Here is a 27,721-nt window from a genome sequence, read left to right as displayed (position 1 = left end):
AACGTTGAACACTTGGAGCTCCACAGAATATCAGCACAGCTTGAAAACAGTTTCTCACAGTAGCATGCATTCAGCATTTCTTTCTTGAAAGTGCCACATTTTGAGAGGTTTCCCCATAGATTGCAGCTCGTGCAAGCCTTTTCTTTCTCTCCACCTCAGGTGAATAAGCGCAGCGGGAAGCTGCATGAACAATCAGAAGGAAGCAGGACACTGAGGGGGGGTGCACCGGAGGAGGGGAAGCAGAAGAGCTGACTCACTCCAGTGTGGGGGCTTTTGTGGCGCAGCGGGGCACTGAATCATCTGGAGCCTTATTGAATATTTCCTCCATTTGATGTCATTATCGCCCCAGCGATCATCGCCGCCATCATCAGCGCTGTCCCCGAGACTCTAGCAGGGCGAGCAGGAGACAGGCAGGCTGACCAGGAGCTGATGACGCTGAATAAATCAAAGTCGTACGACGGGGCTGCTCAAAGAAACAACAAAGCGAGCGGTTTTTGTTTTATAGTGCAGAGGATAAGATGCATTTGTTTTTAAGAAGTCAAGGGGTGAAAGCAAACTCTTGATGGCGCTGGCTCACTGTGCGGGCTCTAATCACTGCTGAACGAGCGATCAAACTTTATTTACCGCAGCACACGCTCGCTGCTGATCCTACAGAAAGATGACAGCAGGCGCCAAATTTAAGTCATTTCTATCTTTTATTAGAAATGGATGACATTTCAACCCAAGCAGGACTTTAGTTTTACCTTCGGTGTGCCATGCATACAAAACCAGAATCCGAGTGTCAGTGTTAGTGCCGGTAATGTTTATTTGTAAGGGGTTGATATCAAAGTCTTTTTTTCTCCTGTGCAATTAATATTCACAGATATGTACATTCAGATTAGTCAGCCTCAAATATCAGCGTGAAAAGAAAAGCAACGTTAAAAGTAAAAAGTTACAAAAACCCCTCAAATTAAACAATATATTTCTCTTTTAAAATATAATTAATAAGAACTCCGGTAACACGAGTTAAATTATGATTGCTTCAGTTTAACCATAGGCACATAGTAGATCGGTGAGGCGTTGTAGAAGCCCAGCGGAGGGCACATCTTGGCCTTTGCCAACTGCGGTTGATGTTTGTGTGAACAAAACCACCAGCAGTCCGTGTGGGGCCACTTCAGAATTAAAAGATGAAAAAAATAAAAGAGACACAAACAAAAAAGACGACGCGACGTCTAAAGGTTTCCTCTGCGCCTCGCAGGTGGAGCTGCGATACGTGAGAGACACAACGAACTCCACCAGGATCTCTCACAGACGTTCACGACGACAGTTTCTTTGGTATAAAACTACCACGCCTTCCTACAACTCAAAACTGCATTTATTCAATAATGATTGGGACTCAGACATGCATGATTCGAAGCGTGACGTGGCCACGTGCCGCACGATGAGACGAAGGGTTAGACGACACGTTTAGGAAGCGACTGAACGTGAGGACCTGATGTTGAACAGCAGCTCTATTTTACAGTCAGATTCACTTCATAACAACGTGTTACAGGGTCAGCGATGAAAGTCGAGGCCTTCGAGGGATCGGGCGCTTCTCAAGAATATCATTTGACATCATGATAGTTTTTCATAAAATAGTGAAACGGTCTCAGATTTCCCTCTGCTGTCGTCCTCATCCCCGTCCTGTGAGCCTTCGTTCCCTTTATACACAGGTCAGATCCATGTTTAGCATATTTATTGTGACACGTCGACTTCACCGTTCAATGAGAAAAAAAAAAAGGAGGAAGAAGAAAGGAAGCACAGAGGGTAAAAAGTAAAGGAGGAGGAGGCAAGGAAGGATGGAGAGGGATTAGCTAGTAGGTCATTACTTTCTCTCTGTGGTGACTAATGAGACTCGAATGTCCCGGACAGTATTTTTAGGATGCTCCTCGTGTCCACGGAGACGCAAGTCGCCAAGGTGACCCGTTTTCACCACGATCAACTGGCGGCTGTATCTGAACGGCTTGTCGTCGTGTCTCAGTGGCAAAAACATCCTAGATCTGTAATATTTACCTGAAGGTTGCAGGTCGAGTCTAAACGTGTGGCGTGTCATTAAAGGGCGTGCCTGCACGACACCAGGACTTTGTCTTTTTACAGGATGCCCTTAACAATAATAACGTGTGCAGAACGACCTCTTTTGCTGAATTGTAACATTAGTAAAACCTCCTGTACGTTTAAAGCAGGCGACAGAGGGGGGGGGGACCCAACTGTGTCTCACTGCTTTCATGTGAGGGGCGGAGTCTCTCAGCCACGCCCTGCAGCGCTCTCAGAGAGAAAGAGACATCCTGCTCAGTGACAATGACAGCACTAAGGTGTGGTTACATTTCCCTGTGTGCAATACTAACAGCAGGTCTACGGGTCTTTTGCACATGTGGAATTATTACGCAACGCTGTCGTGGGTGTGTCAAAATGCAAGCGTGAGGAACATTAATGCAGAAACCACCTATGGGAGTGACTGATGAAGCCAGCAATGTCAGCTCTCCCGTGTCTGAAAAGTGCTTACGCAACCCAGAGTGGCCGCTGTTCAGAAGGGAGGGGAAAGGCAGGAAAACTAGGAATAACACTTCCCCTGGAAGGCTGCAAATTTGGCACACTTGATGTCATTTAGCACAGATTCTTCAAGTCAAAAATAATGACAGTTACACCCTACATTTGTTCCGGTTTCAGTGAATGCACATGCTGATATAACCGAGTCCCCTAAGGCAAAAAGGATTGTAAGTGTGGAAAGCTGTTCGAGTCCCCTCCACACCCACGTCCACAGTGCTGCACTGCGAGCTACCGTCTGAAGAGTAAGAGGGGGTCCTGGTAGAGGAAAAGCAGTAGATGGTAAACCGAGGTTCTCCTCTGGATCTCTGTGCCTGTTAAACAAGCAGAGTCAGGATGTGTCCCCTTCAAGTTATCCTCCTTCTTCCCTCGGGTCCTCTCACGGGGACATGTTGAGTAGCTTCGTAGATTTATTGGGGTAATTGATGGCCAGGCTGATGGCAGCGATGTTCTTCAGTGCCTACACAGAAAGCAAAAGTACGTCAGGAAACAGCTGCAGGTACAAAGAAATACTCAGTTCATCTATACAGCATCACATTACAGCAAAGGGCCCGACATGCAGACGACCCCTGTGAACAGGCGCTTGGCGACAGCAGGGAGGAAAACCTCCCATTAAGAGGAAGAACCCTCCGACAGAATCAGGCTCGATGAGGCGGAACAAACAGTGCGGATGTTAATATTAAGGATGACTTTCTGAAACTAACGATGCCATAACGTCTCTACGTCTGTGCTGTGCCAGTTTAACAGACGGTGCAACTTATACTTTATGAAACTTTGTCCCTTATTAGCCGCGTCCTGTTATCGGTCCACCATGACACCTGCTCAGAGCGGGGTCTAGTTTTCCTTTGTCGAGTCCACTAATGGCAGCGGCACAAAAACCCAAACACTTCCACGATAAATAATAACGCCGTCACATTCAGTCTGTCACGTGCATCACTCTGATTTCTGCACATAAGATCTGTCAGAATATCAGTAACGTAAACATGCACTGTTGTAGGCTGATGCAGCTTCTACTCCAAGGAAACATTCAGTGTAAGTGTTTCAAACAGCAGATTGATTCACATATTTGATCTGAAAGATTTTCACTTTTGATGTCTGCAGCCCTCCCGGGGACCTGCGTCTTCTCCTGGTCTCAAACTGGACAGCTTGCATGTTTAGGCTGTGTGACACTGACAAACATGTTCAGAGCTGCTCTGCTGTGCAGTACAGAAATATTTAGTATTGCCTAGAAACCATTTAGACCATTTACATTTGTTTTCTCCCAGTTCAGCTTTCCATTTTGACATTTAAGAGTCTGCAGCTCCTCGAGTGCAGCAGCCAGGCTGCAGACATGCACCAAATGAAAGGACACATTACACCCAGTATGGCCGACTTGTGCTGGTTTGCTTGACAGTTCGTTTGACACATTGCATATCACTAAAACATGTCCCACACCAAGTTATACCCATTTGTCCCAGTGCGAACCACACCATCGTTTCTTTTAAGCTATAAATTGCACATTTTCAGTTCTCTAAGCGCAGCTAGTGCCATGCAAGCAGGTGGATGCAGTGAACTGTTAGCAGACAGCTAACTAGTGAGCAGCCAAATCAATGAGCTGAGGGTGGCCGTCGGATGAGAGAGGATTCATCACTTCAGTCCCCTTTTCACATTATACCTGCTCATTTCATTAATGGTTAATATAAAGCATGCAGCCACAGCGGATGCAGCCCTAATTTAATCAAACACTTGTGTCTTTTATCTCCTCACAGAGGAGAGCAGATATATGCACTGGAGGATTAATGATGAAGCTCCATTCTGCTCTTTCCATCTTGCGGCTCTACAATAATTTTTTAACAATGTTTCATTTAATTGCTTCCTCCTCCCTCCTCCAGCCTGCAGCTCAGCTCCAGGAAACGCTCCGTCTCATCGCGCTCGCCGATTCGGCTGTCACCGTGCTCACGGGGTCTGGTGGGCAATTTCATCAAATCAAAAACACACTGTTTAACTAAGTGATCAGTAAGTGATGGGCAGCCCTGTGCATTACTTTAAGCTGTGAAGACAAGACGGCGAGCGAAGCCGTCCTCGGTGGCTTCAGAGCGTTCGGGACATCAGCTGATTTGCCCTAAATATCCATTGTTATCGTAACAGTTTGGACTATTGTGTCACCTTTGGGTTTGTTTTCACCCTGACAGGTATTAGGTAACCACTCAGCAGAACCACCCACAGTGTGCTTTTCATGCTGCATCCTCTGCTCCTCCTAACTGCCTGTGGGCTCCTCTGCTATACTGCGTGGTCCTGAGTGCAGAGGACACTGTGGCTCGCTCTGCCACACATGCTAATGGACTGTAATTACCAAATACATTAGTCCCGAGCACAGCCCACACACATTCAAAACAAGGGGAGGGGGTGCAGAGGGATCTGCTAGGTGTCAACAGCTCTGTGATTCACTAGCAAAAGAGACTCCAGGCGCGAGCTGACTCACAGCAACTCAAGAGCGTTCAATCAGTGGGACTGCGTGGTTAAGAAAGAGTTGCATAACACTTTAAGGTGCACGAGCAACTTCTCTGAGCTGCTACCGTCCGCTGAGTGCAATGCTTTGAATTTAGGAATATGTTAATATGCAAAGACAAAGAGAGAGAGGAAGCCTTACCATGGCGGTGTGGTTGAGGAGCTGCTCATCAGTGGTCATGGCTAACAGGTACTCCTGGAGGACGCCCTGAGCCTGGAAGACACGTCCAACGCAGGTAAATTAGTAATGCATCGTTTGCACCATTCCAGCATTTCGTTTGATGCATGCAAGACGCATGAATAAAACCAGATAAAGAAGGAACTTCCTGAAACAGAGCAGCAGGCTACATAAAAGAGGCGCTCGGTTATAAATGAGGCCTGGTTCCCTGACCTCTCTTCATCTCAGCATCTAACTGAAGCGTGGGATGTTGGAAAAGTCATTGAAAATTATAAACAAACTAAACCAGTGCTTCCACTTGGCCCTATGAGAGAGATGTACCTTGGGCTTACATAAGCACAGGGATTTGGAAAACACAGATAAGACTACACAGAGGCTAAATGGACTGAGACTGGCCAAATTGAGCTTTTACAGCACTGGAAACACAGTCCAGAGCTCTGCTCCACCATTCATCCAAAGTGTTTACGCTGTAGGAGCAACCCAGGACGATTTGTACAGGCAGTGGTGCACGACTTACAGCTTGGATTCCTAAATACAACTTTCCCTTCTTAGGCAGCGACTTAATTGACTCTCAGAGGAGCTGACCATGAACTTTACGTGCATTCAGAGAACGAGAAGCCCGAACGTGAAGCCCGATGGCCGCTAAAGCCCTCTAATAAGCTGCGTAGGCGCTCAAAGCTAATGCAGCCACAGAGGACTCGATGCTGCTCGTTAGCTTCGTATGACTTGAACATTTTGTCACCATGGCGCTGGTCAATATGGCCGTGCATCATCACTGCAGTCAGATCTGACAGCCAACTTTAGTCACATCTTTCTGAGGAAGATCACAGATGCTTCCCCTGTATGTTAGCCACAGTGGACACCAGCATTCCCAGTTTTGGCTGGATGTAATCTAAACGCTTTGTAGCCCATTTGTCACCAGTCTAATCCAGTTTACAACCACACTTCCAATAATCCCGGACCAAGCACATCTCAGCCCACCCTTACTTCGACAGCTGCAACACGACGTGTTCATGTGTGGTGTTAAAACCACAGAGCCATTTCACACCCATCAGGAAAATCAAAGTTGCATCACATTCACTGGAGAACTTGGCGCGGCGTGAACAACAACTACTGCTGACGTCACACAGCTTCACTTCACTCCTAAGAAAGAAATCTGCATCATACGTGTTTGTATAACCGAAGTGTGTCTGCAGTGCTGCTTTACACAACGTGTTACACACCATCATGTGTTGTTACGCTAACTGCAGTATTCATGAGGGGCATCCCAGGCAAATGTACTGAGTGCCACTACTGCCCCCTGGTGCTTGTTCAGAAACACTGCAGAACCTCAGCTCGCCAGTCCCTCTCTTACACGTGACAACATCGAGCGGGTGCAGCAGAGACTCCGTCCTGTAAGACGATTTAAGTGATGTCCTTTTATTATCAGAGAGAAGCCTCGGGCCTCGCTGGGAAGGCTGCAGGAGAGGTCCTGCTTTTCTGGCCCTGCCTGCTTCCACTGCATCGACAGATGGGAAACTCCTGGCTGATGGTGCGCTCATAATCTCGAGACTTCTCTTCATTAATAATTCAAAACAACTGAGACGGAGAAAGAGAGCGAGCATTCATAAGCATCACAGTGAGCAGCATCTCTTCCTCGTCCGTGCAGCACGGCGCTGTCCCACAGATGGCTTTGGCCACGAGCCGAGCGTAGAACAGGTGCACGGTAAACATGCTCACAGAGACACAGAGGAGCTCTGAGTAAATGCTCTTTCATATTAGATCTTTACTGTTGGAATGCTTCATATTTCAAAAGTGACAAAAACATAAAGAAAAAGGATTTTTAGATGATCAGCTGTGTGTGTGTGTGTGTGTGTGTGTGTGTGTGTGTGTGTGTGTGTGTGTGTGTGTGTGTGTGTGTGTGTGTGTGTGTGTTCTTCCTATGTTGGTGGGCCCAAATCCAGGTCCCCACAGGGCTGAAGGCATTTTCACACTCAAACGGTGGTTTTAGTGTCATGGTCAGGGTTAGGCATTCATTATAGATGGTGAGGTTAGGGAAAGCGTTATGTCCATGGGATGTCCCCACGAGGATGGCAAACCAGACGTGTGTGTTGATGCATTACTCACGATTGCACGGGCCTCTGCGATAAAGAAGAGTTCAGTGAGGGCTCTGTGAAGAGGCAGCAGCACCGTGATGCTGGTGGGATCCTGGCTCAGGCTGTTCTCCATTGACATGAAGAGCTGCCACAGAGGTCGCAGCAGCGTCAGCGTGCAGGCTCTGCAGCAACACATCAACAGCAGGATGAAAAGCTGGCACAAAATGCTAATATCACCTCCTTGACTCTCAGACTTTTTGTCTGTTCATCATCTTACAAGTCTCTGTCGTCATGAGGTCATCTAGTTCAGCCGCCCCCCACCTTTTTTGCACCACGGACCGGCCTTTAAGGTGTCGCGGATAAATACAACAAAATAAAACCAGTACCGGTACCAAAAAAAGAAGATTTATTCATAACACACAGGAAACGACCCACGATAAAAAATAATGATAAAAAGCCTGAAAACCATAAATTTCACACTCGAGCCTCAACTATCGCGACCTGGTACCAAATGACTCAGACTGGTACCAGTCCATGGCCCGGTGGTTGGGGACCGCTGATATAGCTCTCAACTCAAACGCAGAAAACCCTTTAAAGAGATTTTCTAGGACGCTAAACGGATGATTTCACTCTTAAAGATGGAGTTGCTGTCTACACACCAACTTCTATGAATTCCCTCATCGTGACCTGATGGTTGCTGGGTCAGTTTGCACATATGAAAATTTCTAAACGCATACTTTACCTAATTTCCATCATGATTACAAGAGCATGTATGAAGGCTTCTATGCAAATGCCGCTCCTGCACCAGGACATGATGCTGAGCTAAAGATGAGAGGTAGACGGCACGGCTGCATCCAGGTGGGAGTGTGACAGTCACGGACGCATTTACAGAAAAAAAGAAGGAGGCTCGACCTACGTCTGGGACTGACACTGCAGCAGACGCAGCAACAGGTGAATGGCTCTCAGTCGCTGGTTTCCAGTCTGTCGACAGGCCACGCCCACTTGCCACTCCCAGATGTCGGCTAGTGGCAGTTGGCTGAGCACTTGGTCATCAGCTAGCATTTGCTTCAGTATCTCAAAACCTGATGAGCGAGCAGAGAAGAGTTGATGAAGCCGATGTTAATGTGACGTTCAACAAAAAGGCTGCAAAGCGAATCTGAACCCAAACAGAAGGAGGACGGCACCTGTCTGAAAACGGCCCCTGTGTCCCCCCGTTACGGTGAACTTGTAGCCCCACTCTGTGTTGCTCATGTCTGACATGAATCTGTAGTACAGGGTATCACCTGAGAAAGCCAGAGATGCAAATATGAAGTGAACAGTCACACGATCTCAAACGCAAACACACACGAACGGTCCTCACCAGGGATTTCAAAATCGGACCACTTCTGCGGAGACCCACTGAAGTTGTGAACATCTTGGACAAAATCGCTGCTGCTGGACATGATGAGCTCGTCGCAGCCTTCCTCTGTGTAGCAGCGGGAATCGAATTTTACGGACAGGTAGATGGCGCCAGGGATGTGCACCTTGTCCTGAGGGCAGAACACACGGGCACGACAAAGTTGGCGCGTCATTAATCCCAACACAGTAACTGCGCAGGTCTTTGTGGAGTTCAGATGTTCAGTAAAGCACACGTTTGAAGCAACAACAACCGACTCACCTCAAAGTTGGTGTTGTTATCGTACGGGTGTTTGGACTCTCTGACCTGCACTGCCATGCCAGGCTCCTCCATGAACTGGCAAGCAGTGAGAGAGAGACTGCAGAGCATGCTGTGGCTGCAGCCCTTCAGCACCCTCTGAAGAATCTGATTGTAAAAGCAAACAAAGCGGCTTCAGCCCATCGTGTACTCGCACACTACTTTTGTTCACTTCTGCCTCCCGTCTCACCTTCTCCCACGACGGCCGCTCCTCCAGCTGCATCAGCATGTCCAAGATGTAAGCCATGTGCGAGGCCCCGCTCAGCTCCAGGGCCTCCTCGCTCATCGGCGCGTCTGCAGGGCCAGTCGGCCAGCAACGACGCCAGCACGTGGCGAGCGTACAGCGTGGCGATGGCCTGGTTGACCTTCACCAGGTACTGACGAACGGCTCGGTTGCTGCGCACATCCAGCTCTTTGTGCAGCAGAGCGGAGCTTTTGGTGCGTCTCTGTTTGGCATAGCTGAGCTGGAGGTCGCTCTCCGAGTTGGTGATGAGCTTCTGGGCTACGACGTTTATCTCCTCTGTGGCCTTTTCACAGTGACTCGGTTTAGACTGCCAGGCCAATCAAGAACATTATCATTTAAAACAACGACTTGTAACACTGTTGACTGAGAAACTGGCTGTTTTAGAGCATTTTTGGAACAACCCACCATGCAAGACACCACAATCATGTCCGTGTCCACAGCCTTGGTGTTCCGCTCCTCAGACCGAGGCCGCCGGCTGGATTGCCACTTCTGGGCCAGCGTACGGATCGTCTCGTCCGTTTTTATCTCTTCTCCATCAAATCTGAAAAGCACAACATCACAGCAAGTTTTAGATTTGAGTGAATCCATGAATCACAAAGTAAATCTTCATCCTCACCTCTTCTGGACCTCCAGGAAGAACGAGTCGGTCCTCTTCATCTGCAGCTCATACATAGCTCGCAGAATGGGCAAAGGGGCGTTTAAGGCATCGTGGGTGATCTGCATTTGGAAGGAAAAAAGTCTTGAGCTTTTTCTTTCACCCCAGGTTTGGCTGCGCGTGTTTGCAGCACAACTCACTTGGAAGCAAATCTTTGTCTCCTCATCCAGACCCTCCAGCGGGTCGGGCTTATTGACATCCGTGTCGTCAGCACAGCAGCTGGAGTGGTCCGAGTCGTGCTCCTTGTCCTGCTCTCGTTGCTCTCGCTCCGGGTCCTGGGCCATGGAATGGATCTCCCTCTTTGAGGAGTACAGCATGATGGAGAGGATCTCCAGGTCGCGCAGCAGCCACAGCTTGCTGAAGCCGGTCCCCTTACTGCACTTCCTCACCAGCAGCTGGGTCAGGCCTGACTCCTGGATGGCTTCATGTGCGTGCTCCACTCCGTGCTTCTTAACAAAAAACACAACAGGACATGAAAATGAATCGTGCCAAGTTTGTCTGATCAGAGGTGGGATACTGATCATGTTAAACAGGTCGGGGATAGCTTGTTGATAAAAAGCTGTCCAACGTGGAGGGCGGATATGGTTGGAGTACCTTGAGTATGTTATAGAGGCCTTTAAGAGCCAAAGACAGGACCCAGGAAGCCTCCACGGCATCAGAAGAGCCGTTGTCCTGGCTTGTCTGCAACAGGTGGCTAATAATGGAGGTGAAATTGCCCAGGTAGCGACTGAGCAGCGTCTTTGGGCAGCCTTGGCCCTCTGGCTGCCCCGGTAGACCGACCGTGCAAGAATCCTGAGACTGGATGAGTTGGTAGTCCTTCACTACGAAAACGAAACACACAGAAGGTTAATCCAAAGATGATTCCTCATCATACGCAGTCCAGAAGCTACTGTGCTAACCTGTTTTCCTCTTGCGTGTTCTAACGTCCACCACCGCAGCATGGTTCTTTTCTGTGAAGTGTTTCAGCAAGATCATGTTGTGCTTTTCATTGGCGTTGTCGATAAACACCGTCTGGGTGCCCACGCACAGCACCTGGCGCGCGCACACACACACACACACACACACACACACACACACACACACACACACACACACACACACACACACACACACACACACACACACACACACACGTCACAATAGGCTTCACAGAGTCACAGTAAGGTTTCAGACTCCACAGCATCAACTGTCTTCTACCCACCTCGGCGAAGCCCACGAGCACCAGCAGTGTGAAGAGGTTGGTGCGCTTCAGAGTCTGCGGCAGCTGCTGAATGCAATGGTCAGTGAAGGCGGCGATGATTGTGCACCACTCGGGGCAAGCATTGAGACTGTGCAAAATGTCTGCCACCGTGCATGCCCAGTCCAAGCCAATGCGACTGCAACCAAACATCCAAACAGCTGTTTACACATCCACAAAAAACAACAACAGGGAAAAACACAAACAAACTGGTTTCTATGAGCAGCTGGCGCCACCTCTGCCGTTAGGCCCATAATTTTGTAGTTTCCCTCTATAAAGCCCCGCAGGGGATTTCAAATCGATCTATCTGCGATCGACGTTCAGGAGATTGTAGGATGCAGGATGTACAAACAGTTTTATACATGTTTTATACATGTTTTATCGTTCCGACATTTTCAGAGGCTCAAAATAATTGGACAAAGAGCATCATCAACCCTGGGCACTCGAGCCACAGCTGGCACGCCCAGATGTGGCTCGACACGCATTAACCTGAGAAAGTGCATGAAGAAATAAATATCTACGGCCGGGCCGCGGTGCACAGACACAGCTGTGCACTTCTCAACGACGGTATCTCAGCTAACAGCAAACGCCAGCATCAGCACCACGGAAATACACGGATACATCCGAAGACTCGAGACGCTTTCAGGACTGAGGTGTACGGACCAATGTTTTCTTTTCTGATCAAACCAGAAAGCTTTAATAAGCAGCTGGATTCGTCTCTCAGACACAGAGGACATCGAAATGCAGCCGACTGAACTGAAAGCTCGACTCTGCGGGGTCCAAGTTTGCAGAACTACGAGCGCAGCTGCAATCCACAGCTGTGCGTGTTCATGGAGCTGCACGTTCACCTGCTGGACGTCACTACCTGACACGTTTAACTGTCTTAAAAACACTGCACGGGGCTTATTGACAGTATTCGGCTCACAGATCTGTGTGAGCTGATCTCCCGTCACACTAAGAGTGTCCTCAGGTCTGAATGTGGACGCTCTGAGACTGAGTGGGAGACCAGGATCACATTTACACGCGTGTCCCTGCATTAACAAACATGTCGTATTGGCCCAGTTTTTCGCATCATTGTTGAGGGGACCATAAATATAAAGAGACCATTAAATGCACTTTGCCAACATCTGTGAACAAATACAGTTCGATGAAGTTGTTCATTATAGTAACTGTTGCTATAGAGCGTTATTACATTTATTGTTCATGCACATGAGGACATTTTAGACGGCACTCATCATGCCGACCCTGCTCAAGAGCAAAATGTAGCAGCTGACAGAAAGCAGCAGGATGAATTTGTTGACCAATACTCTGCTCAGATTCAGCCAAATGCTGCAACGCCGATCGCTCAACACTCAATGACTCAAAGCCGAGAGCGTCTCATGGCAAAGACTGGCGCTTTTGTCAGACGCTTAAACTGAACCCAAAAGCTTTTCAGTTACTGAAGAGGAACCTGAAGGCAGAAAGACGGACAAACGAAAAGCATCTGAGGGCAGCTGCAGGTCTGTCAGAGCGCTGATGTCCACGCATTCAAGAAAAGGATTAAAAACAGTCCTTCTATTTGAAGTGATGTCATTTTGCCCAACTACTATCGAGCCTCTGAAAAAGGGACCAACGTATAAAAAAAACAGTTTACGCAGTATTTTGTTAAGGCTCGTGAATAAAGGCTGATCTGCACTTCAATCACATGACTGTTTCATTTAAAATCTTTCACACAGAGGCAACTTTGTCCTGTATTTGTAATCAGCAGAGACATCGTCCTGGCTCGTCTGCAACAGGTGGATAATAACATAATGATATTTACCTGTCTAAACAGACGGCGCCCAGGCTGAAAAGCAGCTGTATGGTCTTCCAGCCCTGGATGTCTGAACAGGACATCTCTCCTTGTATCAGCAACTCATACTTGTCAGCCAGAGCCTCTGTCACAGCAGCGTCAGCCTCCATCGGAGGGATCCGGAGCAGCAGCTGACCCAGGAGGCCCAAGGTGAGGTGGTAGGTCTCATTCAGAGAGCCAGCATTGGAAATGACTGCCTTAAAAAGCTGTGGCAGCATGGAGCTCAGACTGGGCAGACACAGGGAACAGCCCTGACAGGAAGACAGCACACGTGAGGATAAGAGGAGAATATGTCAGCGCAGTCATAGGAGTGACGAACCTTTAGAAACATGTACAAAATCATTTATACTGTCCAACAGTTGGACAACGAGGTGCTGTCCATCAAGGCTCGCTGTTTGTCCACTTCTCATTGTTTAAATGTGTAATTCAGCTTCTTTGTACTGACTGGAGTTTCCCCGAGTCTGCTGTATGGCCCACAGTGTCATCTGGGCCAACCCCTGACCTCAGCCAAGCTAAACGGCTGACAGCGGATTAGCAGCCTTGTAGCTGTAACTCCATATTTATTGCACAGACATGAGAGCTGTATCTCCTATCTTAATGTTTTAACCCCACAAAATGATTTTGGTCTCTTACTGGTTTGGCTGGAGGTAGCATGGCTGCCAGCAGTCCCAGGATCCTCTCTCTTGAGCACTCGGAGAACACGTGCCCCTGAAGGGGAACTGGGGGCAGCCTATCGTCAGTTTCCTTGACAACATCAGATGTTGGCGAGTTGACTGCTCCTGGTCCACAATTTGGAGCAAAGAAGAGTAAATAAATAAATGAATACATTGAGTTGAATCAGGCCAAGCGTCTGGGTGAAAGCACTCACGTCGGACCACAGGAGAGAGGGCGTCTTCGCTGGACACTGACGGGGTCTGGCTGAGCCGGGCGGAGTCTAGGGTGTCTTGAGTGACCAGCTTCTTTTTGTCCCCCGGCCCACTGCTCGGAGGGAGCGACAACTCTGGCTGAGCAGGAGGAGGACAGCTCACCTCCTCTGCCTTTTTCTCATCTGACGGTTTGTCCTGTTTGACAGAGGACAGGCTGACTTTTACACGTTTCTGCATCTTTTCTGTAAATCGGCGAGACCCAAACACGAGGACGTCACATTATCTTTGAACATGAGTTGCATTCCCCACCTTGTGCTTAGGAGATGAAGGAGAGCAGATTGCTGCTGTGCTACCAGGGAGCGAGGAGGTGTCCGTGGCTGTGCTGAGCTCTTGAGAGGACTCGGGAGAGACTGGACACAGCTCGCTGTCAGAAGCAGAATCGTTGGTGGACAGCAGAGCAAGCAAAGCAGAGGAACGGAAACCTATGCAGAGCACAGAAGAAAAAGAGAGAGTATTACATGTTAATAACCAGTCTGTGCAACGTAAAATTATGCAAATGCTACACTGCTGTGAACTTACCTTTGCCAGTCTGTCCTTTGAGCAAGCAGTCAGTGATGAGCTGGGAGCAGTGGGTCTGCAGGGCTTTGGCCACGTTCAGAGTGTCGCTGTCCAAAGTGTCTCCATCCGTTTGCTTCTCGCTGCTCAGCTCTGACGTGTACAGGGCCAAAGCAGCAAACAGCAGCCAGGAGTAGTTGTGGATGTAGGGCTGGATGAGACGGTGGCGATCGCTGATCCGTATGGTCACCATGGGGTACACGGTGATCCGATGGGTGGGCAGGTGGCTGGCGATGGGACGATAACCATTTAATAAAAGGAGAACTAAAGAGGCCAACCTCAACATTAAATGTGAGTTGACGAGCGTCACCTGTCAGGATACTTCTTTGCGTGGTAACAACCGAAGCACAGGTCAAAGTCTTCACACACGTTGCAGTTGATCCTGCTGCCTACAATAAGCCCCTGGCAATGATCGCAGGCATATTCCATGTTTACCATCTCATGGTCATCCTCGTGGCCTTCAGGCTTGGCACCACCTGGTTTACATATACACGCATCCAGAGTGAGTATAACTACGACTACGGGAAGGTCCTCTGATCATCGGTGTCACGCATGCACTTACTAAGGAAGCAGGTCTTGCAGAGGTCCATGTCCATGCACTGCAGACATCGGTAGCGGTGCCAAGGTGCCATCCTCTCACAGCCATCGCAAGAGATCACGACGTTGAGCAGGTCACAATAGCGGGCAATGAACATGTGCATCTGTGGATGGAGCACGTGACTGATTAGAGTTTTTAAAATGACGGAGCATGCGTGCACATGTGTGTAAGCTGCAGCACGAATCTGCAGGTTTTTGTAAATGCAAAGGGAAGAATGTGGAGAAGAGAAAACGCAGCCAGCTTTGAGGCGAGTCTGACTGTGAACATTGAAACATTCATGTAGGGCTGTGTGATACGACCAGAATCTCATATCCCGATATAAAACTTCTATCGTCCGATAACGATATAAATCACAAATGTAACATTTTCTGTAAATTCTGTGAATCTCGGGCAGCTCGACTTGTGTGAAGTGTTTCCAGCTGCGCGTCATGTAGCTGGAGTCGAGTGTTTTAACCGATGCATGAAACGATACGTTTTTAGACATAAGTTGTAACGGCGCCGTTTTCTTTGTGAGTATTTATTACACGGCGTGCTGCGGGGAAAAGCCTGTTCTAACGTTTGAGTCTAAGCTTTATTTTTTAGCACCTGGCGGCTCTTTTTTACTTCTCATCCGTAAATAATCTGCTCTTTCATGTGATTCAGTTTATTTTGAAAAGTCTCAACAGGATCTTGAGCTTTATTGTGAAAGGTTTATGTGGAACATAAACAAGCGGACACGCGATGCTGTTACCATCGTTGTTGCTAATGACAACGCATAAAAACAGGCGCTTGTCCGTCCGTAGTGTGGTGATATTAAATATAAGAGAAAGAGAACTTTAATAAATGAATACAGCTGCTACAGTGACCATCAGAACGATTAAAAAATATTGCCGTAAACAGTTTATTTTGCGACAGCACGAAACAAACGATAGCGTAAAATGAAACGATTTTTATATCGTCATCCAATATATATCGTTATATCGAACAGTCCTACGTTCATGGACTGCAGTGTACCTTCCTCCTGTCCTCCATCGATTCCTCTTCATCAATTTTGTCATACCACTTCTCAAACATCCCGTCCATACACTCATCCATCCACTCCTGGTTCTTCTTGTAGTCTGCAATCTCGTCCTCCTCTGTCCACTGACTGCAGATGAAGTTAAACCACAGAAGAAACTTTATGAATAAAGCAGAGTTAGAAAGCAAAAAGCAGTTTGTGAAAACTGAGGTGTCTTTTGCCTTCTTCAGCAGCTTTTTGTACATTTAGACGAGCACTGAGATTACCTGATGGCAGTGTCATGGACGCTGATGTTCTCCTGAGACATGCTGAGGAGGAGGTCAGGAAGATTGATGCTCAGGAAGAAAGGAAGATCGTGCGCCTCCCAGTTCATGTCCAGGAGGTGCAACAAGCAGGTCTGCACACACGACAGGGCCGGCAGAAACGCTCTGTGGGGCAGTGATCGCGATCAGGTCACCGTGCACGCACTTTCACAACAACACTTCCTGCATTTGCAACAAATCTAAATTCACAAAATCACGACGGGTTAGAGGAAAGCGCTCACTTCTCATTGAGGCTGCTGAAGCCCTGTACCGCCTCCACAAGCATGAGCACCAGCTGATGGTAGGAGTGCCTCACTTCCTCTCCCAGCTTTTGACCGCTGTCTGACAGCTGAGAGAAATAACTGGAAAACACAAAGAAAATGTTGTTTCTGTGCAGCCAGTCAGCAAAACACCAAACTGACATCGGTGAATAATCTCCAAAAAGACTTGAGAACCAAACTAAACTGCTGCCATCACATTTTGGGACACAACTGTTAAAAACCTCTTGCTGTAAAAAGTCTTCTGGGGTCTGGAGAGACTCTGCTTGCTTTGCTGCAATCTGCAGAGTTTAACCCTTTAACTGGGTGAGTGTTTAAAGCAGGGGTGTCCAACTCCAGGCCTCGAGGGCCGGAGTCCTGCAGGTTTCAGAACTCATCCTGAGTCAACACACTTGAATCACATAATTAGTTCATTTAGGCCTCTGGAGAACTTGAGGAGGTCATTTAGCCGTTTAAATCAGCTGTGTTGGATCAAGGACACGTCTAAAACCTGCAGGACACCGGCCCTCGGGGCCTGGAGTTGGACACCCCTGCTTTAAAAGGTAAATTAGGTCAGGGTTTAAAGGGTTAAATGAATCCATTCATTTATTTTTATTTTCATTATGGAAATTAAGACCTACTATCCCACTAGGACCAGTATGCGTGCAGCATCATATTCTGTGACCTTATTCTGATTGCTCCTGTGTCATGGAGGTTCATGCGTAAATGAATTGAAACTGAAAAACTGAGATTTACCAGGTAAAGTCTTTTTGGCATGCCAGCAGCTCCTGTAGGAACAGGATGCAGGGGGCTTGGAAGAGGTGCGGCTGTCCCATGGAGTGGAAGCACTGCTGAACCATCTCCAGCACCTTGCACACACTCAGGGCCTGCGCTTTGTTCAGAGACAGCGTCTGCAGAATGCTGCAGGAAGAAGAACGAGGACTTAACCCTGGATGCAAGTCTCATTATGCGTTACCAAACAGGAGAGTAGCAGTTTCTCACCTTGCTGTTGTGAGAGCCTGGTCCTTTATGAAGTTTAGGATGTGTTTGAGTATCGGGTAGCGATCTTTGACTGAGGGAGTCATGCGAGGCTCTTCTATAGAGCGGCAGGACAGGAGACGAAGGCGTGCCCGACTGAACGGAGCTTTGCGGTTGTAAGCAGAGGGGGAGGCTGGCTCCCCAGGCTGGGGGGAGAGACTCTCTGTCGAGTCTCGATGGGTTCGCCTGCTGTGGCCACATGAGGATGAGTTGGGAATGTGAGTACCGGACGACTGACTCTGTCCAGACCTGGACTCGCAGCTTTCCTCAGACCCTGCAGCCTGAGGTCCCACAGATGAGCTGGCTTGGAAGTCTCCTTCTGAAATAGAACTTGATTGGAACAGCAGAGCACTGCTGCTCTCTGTGGCTCTGGAAGCGTCGCTGCCTTGGCATGGAACGCCGCAAGGAGCAAATCGGAACAACAAGAGGCTCTTCTCGATGCACATCTCAGCTGAGAACAAGAAGAAAGAGTTAAAATGTCAGGAAAAAGCAAAGTAAAACCAAGACATGACATTAAAAAGGAAGAAGCACTCACCCAGTGTCTCCATGGTAACCTCATCAGGACCACCTTCCCGCTCGTCATGATTGTTCATCTTGCCAACCAGATATCTCTGCTTCATCTCCAGCTAACAGGAAATAGATCCCAGCAGAGTCACAGGTCAGAAACATGAAAAGCACGAGCCAGCGGAGATGTCCCGTGTGTTACACTCACCATCCACGTTCTGATGCTGTCTGCTAGTGAATACACCTGCACGAACTCTTCACTCAGGCTGGATTTACAGTCCGGATTAACTACTAGCACAAAAACACAGACGGGAGAAAATCATTCAGAAGATTAATTAAGAAACAAACTCACAAAAACACAGCTGTATGAGCGCTGATTACCATAGCTAAGAAGTGCGAGGTTGAGGGCCGGTGTGTGGTACACCATGGCTGCCCAAATGGCATTCACAGCTTGGTCTATCTTTGACCCAGCGGTGATCTCGTTCCTCATCGCCTGTTTCTTGCAAGCCTGCATGAGGGTCCTCATCAGCTCTGTTCTAGTGTCTGTTAGCTCCTGTGAAGGGTTCCAGCGAGCAAAGTCCTCCAGGAAGCCCGTCGGCTCATCCAGAGTCCACGTGCTCGCCTACCACACAGAAAAAGAAAAACACCATCAGAGCATCTTCCAGTCGAGGTCACCGACTAATGCAACAGCAGCATCCGGTGCTTGTACGTAACTGAGGTAGCAGAGCGTTTTTTACCTGCTCTGTGATTGTTTTTGTTCGGTTCGCCTCCCTTTTGTCACACAGCCCATGTCTCAGGATGGGTTTCCATAAAGGTGAAGACTGAACATGGGACATTTTCCCTGATGGAAGTTCCTTTACACTGCGAACCTCTGGAGACAGAAACCCACAATAATACACTGCTAGTGCCTCAAACTGGTTTCTTTTCTGCTCTGATAAACTGCGACTCAGGCCAGCCTCATGAAAACCGTCTCACCGTGCGGAGATTTCAACGCCAGCGTTCTGGATGCAAGGCGACCCATCAGACGAGCCACCAGCAGCTGCAGATCTGACATCCAAGAAATGGTGATGTCTGGTAAACCCAGCGCTGTTACAGTGAACTTATAGCCCCACTCGTTGTTGCTGCTGTCAGAGTGGAAGAGGAACTGCAGCTGGGGACCGGTGTCAAAGGTCACTTTCTAAAGGAGCAAACACACAAGGACACATTCGTAAACATCAGTGACGCATCTGAAGACCAGCCTGTGATTTTCCTTCGCCTACCTTTGGCCACTTCTCAGTTCCGACCTTCATGTCGTAGCGGACCTTTCCCCCTCTGGAATCTGTGAATTCTAAGTAGTCGTATCTGCAAATATTGTGAGCACAGTTAACAGGATAAAATCCCCACAAAGGATTTCAAAGACAAACAAATAAACATTTACAAACACGTCACCTCTTCTCTGTTTCACAGCGTTCATCAAACTCCACCTCGAACGACGTCGCACCGGGGCAGGCGAAGATGCTCGTCTCGTGGCGGCTGTTCTCGTAGTTGTGCGGGGACTCCATGCTCCAGGTCCTTAGCACCACCGGCTGCTGGGGTTGGTGCCAGTTCTCTTGATCCACCTTATAGTGACAGGTTACAACAAGTTTGTGGACTGCTGCACTGTTTGTGTAGCTCTGAACACCACACAGTGGATCAACTCAAACACATCAAAATGAGGCTGAACGCAGACTTTCAGCATCACTTGTAGAAGTATTATGTCACAGGAAATACAGACATTTTTAGACATAGTACGTTCGTTTATATAGCCTCCGTTATCTGAAGGTCAAAAGCAACTGGACTGATAAGTACAAGTACCTCTGTTATGCATTTCAGAAAGAAACACTGGCTTTCTTCCCACAAAAACACGCGATTTGCCTTTCTTATGGTTTTAAATACTTTTCACCACTAATTAGACTGGTCCTTCTGGACCCTCCATTCCCCAAATACATGATATCGGCTTCATTCGCACCCCTACGATGGGTGGAGGCAACAGAAATGCTAGTGGTCAAAGTGGACTGACCTTAGAAAAGATGTCTCCGGTGTCGCTTGACAGGCTTCTGAGCAGCTCAACGAGCGAGGAGAAGCTTTTCAGCAGCAGGCTGTGGGGGATGTCCAAAGGGCACAGCTCCAAGAGGAAGATCATCTGCCAGGACCCAAACCAATTATTCACAACGCACTATTCTAGATGTGTCTATGAAGCCAATTAAAGTGCATAACACAAGAGAGCATTACCAGTTGTCTGAAGACTGTGGCTATGATAGAGCTGCCTAATTTTGCAGTAATCTGAGCTCCAGTGTACCTCTCCAAGAGTGAGCCAAGGATCGACTTGACACTTTCCAAGAACTGATCCACATCTATTAAAAACAAATCATCATACAGCTTAGTCACACATTGTTCTGCATGCTCTGATAAACACACAACCCCTGACAATCACGTATGTCATCAGGAATGATGCGTCTCACATTTCAGCAGGATGTCTCTGGCCAGCTCCATTGCAATGGCCGTGGACGCTCCTCCTTTGAGCTGCAGGTAGCACCAGGAGAGCAGACTGCCCTGCAGAGCCCAGAACAACGACAGCAGGACCGATCTGCTGGCGCCGCTATTCTCATCCACCATCATGACCTCACACTGAAGGACAGAAGACACGAGGAGAAGCGAACTTTAGAAAGACAAAAGAAACGTTCAATGTCCACCCGTGAGAAGCGGGCTTACCTCTCTGGTGGCAACCAGGAGCAGCGTCTCCATGACTGAGAGTATTGGGCTGATGTCAAAGTCTGAGGGAGCTCCTTTAGGAGGGAGCAGCAGAAGGCCACTTGGATCCTGATCGCTGCAGAGGAAGCACAGACGTCACCGACTCCTCGGGATGTCTCATGTTGACAGGACCATATGATGACGTGTTTGTACAGCGCTTACCTGAAGTAATTACAAAGGGATTCAAAGGTAACCTTCACCGACTCTGGCTGATCCTCCTCTGTAATGTTCTTCTGGAAAAACACAAAAATACACATTAGGAGAATCGTTACGCTCCTGCTGCTTAATAACACTTACAAACTCACCATCATGTGAAAGAGTTTGTCTCGCCTGACACGTTTATCAGGGAAGAAAACAGCCGCTCCATGAAGAACGGCCTTCACCGCTTCTGTGTGCAAAGCCTTTTCCACGGATGTCTCACCTTCCGGACTGTCCACAACTACAACAAAAACCACAAACAGGGTTGCTACGCCGGATTTCTCTGATGCTTACAAAGCTGCTCCCTCGCTCTGTGACAGCGACGGCTCCTTACTGTGACAGAGGTGAGTGTAGAGCTCCCACACAGCCCTCATAGAGTCACTGAGATCATCTCTGCTGCTGGACATGGATGGACGAGCTGCTGCGCCAGCTTCATCTGGTACTTTGCTCTCCTCTTTGCCCCGGGACTCCCGGGGGGTGGGCAGCATGGGGAAACAGTTCTGCATCAGCTGGAGGAGGAGAACTCTGCTCTTCGTCACCTCCTCGCCCTCACTGGAAGAAAGAAACATGCTAACTTGCAGCAGGCATGGACTCCCACTGACTGACTCAGTGGTAATTATCATTCCAGTAATTCTAACAACAAGTGCCAGACTTGGCAGTGAGAAGAGCTTTACTCACATCTCCCTGAGTTTGCTGTAGAAGCTCCAGAAGAGGCTCAGGCTGAGGCCACTGAATTCCAACAGATACTTCTGCTTGCAGTGAGAGGCATCCTGTAGACACAAACACGCAGCTCTATCAGTCATAAAGAGATGGGAAACATGTTGCAATGACTCTGAATGGCCATCAGGGGGCGCACTGTCTCATGTCTCAGGTTAGTTTACTGACTTCGTACAGGTTACATTTTTCTCTTGCTTTCTTGTAGGTTTCTTCATCTTAAATGCAGGAGTTTCCTCTTCAGCACTTTCCAGATTAATAACGGTCTTAATAGTATTCAAACTATATCTGAATGTGGCCCAGTGACTACTGCGTTCATCCTACGGTCCCTGCACCGTGCTGAGTGGCAGTTTTCTTTTTTTTATCTGAATGATTTTATCACCGATAAAGTTGGTTTTTCTTGCCTGTTATGATTCAACCAAATGCAGCTGCCTTTGTTATGCAAGTCAGTCTTTACAGCTCTACTAACTCCTGCTAATGGAGACTCGTCACCAGCTGATTGTGCTCACAGGTCTACTGCCCAGAGCCTCTGATCTCAGAGGAGCCAGCAGGAAATGACAGGGTTTAGTGATGGAGCAGATCCTCGTGGGAAATGTAGGTGTTTGCAAAACACACCAGTGGAGTTTACTGAGGTTATTGAGCCCAGTGGGAGCATCGTGAGTGGAGTTATTGCCACGCTCACACGTTTCCAAACCACAGTGTGACCGTGTCTGGTTTCAGGACACTTAAGGTGCATGGCGGCGTGCACTAGCTATGACTGAAACGTCACCGAGGGAACGCGGCCTCAACATTGAGCTGCTAGCTGTCTAACTCGCCACAGTAACTCATCACTGCTGCTGAATCAGCACGCCTTTTGCTCCATCAGCCAACACGTCTGTGGCTGCGCTGACTGGATGCTGATAATCCTGATCACCCCCTCTACCGCTTACAGGACACACAGAAGGACGCTCTCTTTAAAATCTGTTTCAGATGCAGGAAATCTTTACCACCTCATACCTGCATTCATTTCAGATTTAAGCTCAAGTCTTCTTTCTTTGTATTAAACGATTAAAACTTTTTTTAAACTCTTCGGAGCCATTTCGTCTTGTGATGCTTTTTTTCTCTTACATTTTAATATAGTGAAAGTCCTTTTTCATGTTTTGGCTGCTGTCACACAGTAATTTCCCAATTTTGGGGATAAAATGGGGTATTTTTATCTAATAAGTAGGTACCATGTCTCGTGTGAGCTGCTGTATGAAGAAGAGCGTCTTGTTTAGCAGACAAAGGCCGGTAACAGCATCACCGTCAAAGCTCTCTCCTTTCGGACTGAGGTCATCCAGGTCTGCGAGCCTCTCTGTCCCAGGGCACAAGTAACCACTGAAGCTGAGGGACTGCACACCAAGGCGCTCGGCGTTGTCCTGCCTGGTGCACAGGAATTTCACCATCAGGAACTGTGAAGACGGAAGAATTAGAGGTGGTGTGACAATGACAGCACAATATTAAAGACTAACTAAACGTTCACCAATAATGAAGGGGAGCTGACTAACTGTGTACCTTGGCAACACGACACTGCTGCAGCTTGATCTCCACATCATTCCAGTCGTCCTCCAGCTCAAACCAGCCAATCGGCTCGTCTTCACTCTGCGCTGGAGTCCTGGCGCTGCAGGTCAGGTGACAGCATGGTGTAATAATGATAATAATAATAATAATAATAATACATATTATTTGAGAGCGCCTTTCAGAACACTCAGGGACACTGTACACAGTAGAATAATAAAAGCAACATAAAAGCATAAGACATGAAACAAATTTAAAATAGCAGAGTGGAAAGGTTATGTGGGATAAGCTGTTTTGAACAAGTGAGTTTTGAGTTGGGACTTAAAGAGAGAGAAGGAAGCGAGATTTCTTAAATCAGGAGGTCGGGGATTCCAGAGTGGAGCAGCTGAAAGCCCTGCTCCCCATGGTGGCAAGACGAGGAGAGGGGACAGAGAGAGAAAGAGAAGAAGAAGATCTGAGACACAGAGATGGGGCGGTGATGTGAACCAGGTCAGAGAGATATGGAGGAGAGAGATGATGAATAGCCTTAAATGTGTACAACTACTGTGTACAAGTACTGTGGAGGATGACACCCAGACTTTTCACAGAGGAAGACAAGAAGACCGGCGAGTTATTGATAGTAACAGAGAAACTGTTGGTTCTGGATAATGCTGATTTAGTGCCGACCAAGAGGAGCTCGGATTTGTTACTGTTGAGTTTGAGAAAATAAGAAGAGAACCATGAATTCAGTTCAGCTAAGCAGAGGGTGAGGGAGGAGGGGGGAGAGCAGAATCAGGTTTAGTGGACAGATAAAGCTGGGTGTCATCGGCATAACAGTGAAACTGGATATTATATTTATGTCCAAGTGGAAGAAGGTAGATAATGAAAAGAAGGGGCCCAGGACAGATCCCTGGGGCACGCCAGTGGTCAGAGGGAAGGGCTGAGAAGTGAAGGATTTGAGTTGAATAAACTGAGTGCGGTCAGACAGGTATGATTTAAACCAGGCTAGTGGAGTATGGGAGAGACTGATGGAGGCCAGCCTACTGAGGAGAACAGAGTGAGAAATGGTGTCGAAAGCAGCGCTCAGATCGAGGAGAATAAGAAAGTAAACCGGAGTCAGCTGCCATAAGAAGATCATTGGTTACTTTTATAAGCGCTGTTCCTGTGCTGTGGGACTGGAACTGTTCATACAGATTATTATTAGTTAAATGTGAGTGGAGTTGTGTGCAACTATTTTCTCAAGAAGTTTTGAAAGGACTGGTAGATTGGAAATAGGCCGAACATTCTCAAAATTACTGGGATCTAGACCAGTTTTTTTCCAATATTGGGGTGATGGCGGCAAGTTTGAGGGAAGCAGGAACAGTTCCAGTGGTAAGTGAAGAGCAGACGATAGCAGGTATGAGGGGAAGCAAAGAAGGCAGACATGCCTTGTGTCAGCTACACACAGTATCAACCACTGAGGGCCCCACACACATACAGACTGCTGAGGGGTCTCCATAACTAAAGTTTGTCCCACTTTTAGGACTGGATGGTTCATTTTAGTGAGACAGTGTTAGTCTGTTCTTATCACAAGAGCATTTCAAACTAAAATATAGGAACAAATAAATCGTTAAAAATAGCTGCAAATCCTTACCTGCTTTGTACAAACTCTTTGAAGTCCTTGTAGTCCCAGGAGTGATACTTTTTAAACCTTTTGAAGTGTTTCTCTGCATCGAAAGGGTCGTCCTCCTTATACGCAAACACTAAACCACATTTCGGTCCAATGGCTCCTTTCCGCACCTTATCACACAAACACAGTGTAAGACCTGCAGCACTGTAATCCTCCGTCACTCTCTAGGTTATTGTATTTTGCACTGTAATGGTAAAATTATAGGCCGTCTCACTTTGATCTTTATCTGAGTGACCTGGAAGTTGCTCTGGTCCTCCGTCGAGAGGATTACGCTGGCTTTCAAACGGCCGGCTTCTGTGAGAAAACCTGCAAAGGACAAAGTATCCAGCAGCACTTTACGTCATGTTGATTTTGTACTCAATCTGAAGAACAGTCGTTATTGATCTCAGCTGTACCATCTCCAGTGGAGTACTCTGTTAGCATGTTCTCTGGTCCTGATTTCTCATCTTTGCTCTTCACATCACAGGCCTGTAAGTGCAGCTGGAGCGGCTTCCCTGTAATAAGCCAGAACGTCCAATCACAGCACACTTAATCATATGATCGCGTTCCATTACGTTGCAACTTTGTTACTACACTGGAGGACGGGAAGGCAGTAATCAGTACACTGCAGCGCAGCTTTGTAAAAGAAGAAGCAATTTTCCACTAATGCAACTCCTCCTCAGAAATGGCACTTTCTCAGATTTCAACGTCCTCGTGTGAAGAAGAGGAAAAGAAGAGCCGTTACCGTTGCGATACAGCAGTCGTAGCCGGACCGAAGCCATAGAGACGATGAGAGGCGAGGCCTTGTACTTTGTGTCTAAATGATCACTGATGCAGGACAGGGCCTGAATGACTTTTGCCACACTCCCTCTGGCCAGGGCGAAGGCCAGGAGGGTCAGCTCTACATCAGGACTCACACAGCAGCTGCACACAGGAGAACAAATACTTTGCCATGAGTCAAACTTGTCGCGCCAGCGTACACTTTCCTTTTTTATATAAGCTCTAATGCCATGCTCACACGCTCAGCAGCATGTGCCTGCTGTGTTGTTGTTTAAACTGACTGCAGAGCTTTATTCACACACCGCGGGCCCAAAGGCCACACCTGACCTCAGCTGAACTTAGGAAGTGTTTCCTGTATAACCCAAGTGGATCAAGTAGTTCTAGCAACAATTCGACACGTTGAAAATCGTAAATGCAAACTGATATTAAATTGTTTTAAATTTGTCAGAAGGTTAAAAAATGTGAATTTCCTGACGGTGAATTAATGGTTGTGGCTTTACAGAGTTAATAAAGGGACTCTACACAAGTAGATGTTTCCACCTTAAACAAGCAGTTTTACTTCCTCCTCATTTCAGCCTACTGAGAACAGAACAGGTGGGACTTGTAAGCACACAGTCAGAGCAGTGTGCATGGATGACCAGATTAGGGATAACTTAGTGACATCATACATATCTAAGAGTAGAAAAAACAATGTTTTTCTGCCTCTGTCGGCAGAATTAGATTTGCAGAGCACCAAATGGAACAAAGTGTGTCGCCGCCTCAGTTAACCAGTATTTTTGTTTCCACCCGCTTTTACTGAGATGACGTCAGCATGGTGAGCTCAGTGTGGTGTCCGTGCCACAATGCCTTACTCTGCTATCCTGAGGAGAAATCCATCCACCTCCTCCAAGATGTTCGCAGAAAAGAACCTGGGGAACTCTGTGGATGACGGTGTAAGGGACAATGGCGGCATGTGACGTAAGGCTTTTCTAAAAGTGAATCAACAAAAGAAACCAGTGGCATCAGTAGGAATCTTACAAATGTGATGTCAATAAACACATGCAGTGAGCTCTGCATCTTACTGTGTGCTCTGAAGGACGGTCTGGGCAAGCGCAGGGTTCGTCTCCATGGACGCAGTGACCAAAGAGGTGAGGAGAGACAGGTACCAGACGGCTGAAGCATCCGAAACAGACATCTCTTTATTCTTGGTAATCTGATAACCCAGCGTCTTCAAGCCGTGAATCCGTGTGTCGCATCCATCACTCAGGCACCGCTTAATGTTGATTTGGATATCTGGGATTTAGTGACAAGTTTATGTGGTTAACGGAAAAATCAGATACATCCCACAGGAAAGAAAGGAGAGCACAGTTGAAGATACTGTAGAATAAATATTGATTAGGGAGGCACATGTGAAACACATGACTTAACTATGGGGACCTCAATACATGCAAAGCACAGCTACGATTTTTAAGTGTGTGTGTCATTATTAAAAAGGAGCACATGTGGAGCATACATAGGCCTGTAAGCTGAAAAACAGACTCTCTCTTGGACTGGATCCCCTCGATCTTCAGCTTGTGGAAGCCTGCATGTGGACCCAATAAGGAGGCACAACTGTATGACCCCACAAAGCTCATATGAAGCTTACACCATGCTTTATGTTCAGACAGGTGATAGTGTGACCTAGAAGCATCAGTGAGATGGTGACTCACAGGGGTGTGTGATGTTGGCATTCTCCAAGAGAGCTACATAGCCCGTGACATTGCTCGGGATGCGGATGTCTCTGATCTCCTGCAAAGAACGCCGGTTCTTCCCCACAGCAACTGACACTAGCTGAGGCATATAGCTGTGGTCATTAGAAGCCACGGCAATGGCCAAACGTCTCAAAACAACATCCGGTTTCATTTTTAGTCTGGGAAGGGAGAAAGGAGATGAGTTTCCACCTTAGATCTGTTAATAGACTTGCTTAGAAACATCAGAAA

General features: G+C 47.7%; 1 protein-coding gene across 1 annotated transcript in view; it reads right to left on the bottom strand.

Annotated features, from left to right (window-relative positions):
* Window positions 1-676: 676 nt before the first annotated feature.
* The window catches only part of zzef1 (zinc finger, ZZ-type with EF hand domain 1), a 29,298-nt gene continuing 2,253 nt past the window's right edge, over window positions 677-27,721 (bottom strand). The window contains 51 exon segments of the mRNA XM_040010862.1: window positions 677-3,022; window positions 5,192-5,263; window positions 7,334-7,484; window positions 8,219-8,384; window positions 8,487-8,585; window positions 8,663-8,831; window positions 8,960-9,103; window positions 9,186-9,296; window positions 9,298-9,546; window positions 9,645-9,780; window positions 9,856-9,956; window positions 10,035-10,343; window positions 10,489-10,715; window positions 10,794-10,926; window positions 11,096-11,270; window positions 12,933-13,213; window positions 13,596-13,741; window positions 13,831-14,023; window positions 14,138-14,310; window positions 14,408-14,670; window positions 14,754-14,919; window positions 15,006-15,144; window positions 16,035-16,167; window positions 16,305-16,466; window positions 16,583-16,702; window positions 17,354-17,518; window positions 17,600-18,086; window positions 18,171-18,261; window positions 18,348-18,430; window positions 18,521-18,761; window positions 18,877-19,010; window positions 19,115-19,316; window positions 19,399-19,480; window positions 19,568-19,737; window positions 20,178-20,300; window positions 20,390-20,511; window positions 20,620-20,785; window positions 20,870-20,984; window positions 21,071-21,138; window positions 21,214-21,347; window positions 21,441-21,658; window positions 21,785-21,876; window positions 23,032-23,250; window positions 23,354-23,459; window positions 24,969-25,114; window positions 25,219-25,310; window positions 25,400-25,498; window positions 25,729-25,907; window positions 26,615-26,731; window positions 26,825-27,035; window positions 27,452-27,651. Coding sequence (XP_039866796.1) covers window positions 2,942-3,022; window positions 5,192-5,263; window positions 7,334-7,484; window positions 8,219-8,384; window positions 8,487-8,585; window positions 8,663-8,831; window positions 8,960-9,103; window positions 9,186-9,296; window positions 9,298-9,546; window positions 9,645-9,780; window positions 9,856-9,956; window positions 10,035-10,343; window positions 10,489-10,715; window positions 10,794-10,926; window positions 11,096-11,270; window positions 12,933-13,213; window positions 13,596-13,741; window positions 13,831-14,023; window positions 14,138-14,310; window positions 14,408-14,670; window positions 14,754-14,919; window positions 15,006-15,144; window positions 16,035-16,167; window positions 16,305-16,466; window positions 16,583-16,702; window positions 17,354-17,518; window positions 17,600-18,086; window positions 18,171-18,261; window positions 18,348-18,430; window positions 18,521-18,761; window positions 18,877-19,010; window positions 19,115-19,316; window positions 19,399-19,480; window positions 19,568-19,737; window positions 20,178-20,300; window positions 20,390-20,511; window positions 20,620-20,785; window positions 20,870-20,984; window positions 21,071-21,138; window positions 21,214-21,347; window positions 21,441-21,658; window positions 21,785-21,876; window positions 23,032-23,250; window positions 23,354-23,459; window positions 24,969-25,114; window positions 25,219-25,310; window positions 25,400-25,498; window positions 25,729-25,907; window positions 26,615-26,731; window positions 26,825-27,035; window positions 27,452-27,651 — 8,161 coding nt within the window. The 3' untranslated portion in view covers window positions 677-2,941.

Source organism: Simochromis diagramma, unplaced genomic scaffold, assembly GCF_900408965.1.
Source record: "Simochromis diagramma unplaced genomic scaffold, fSimDia1.1 OVJJ01000123.1, whole genome shotgun sequence".
NCBI lineage: Eukaryota > Metazoa > Chordata > Actinopteri > Cichliformes > Cichlidae > Simochromis > Simochromis diagramma.
The sequence above is the reverse complement of the archived record's forward strand: the minus strand, read 5'-3'. Positions and strand labels throughout refer to the sequence as shown.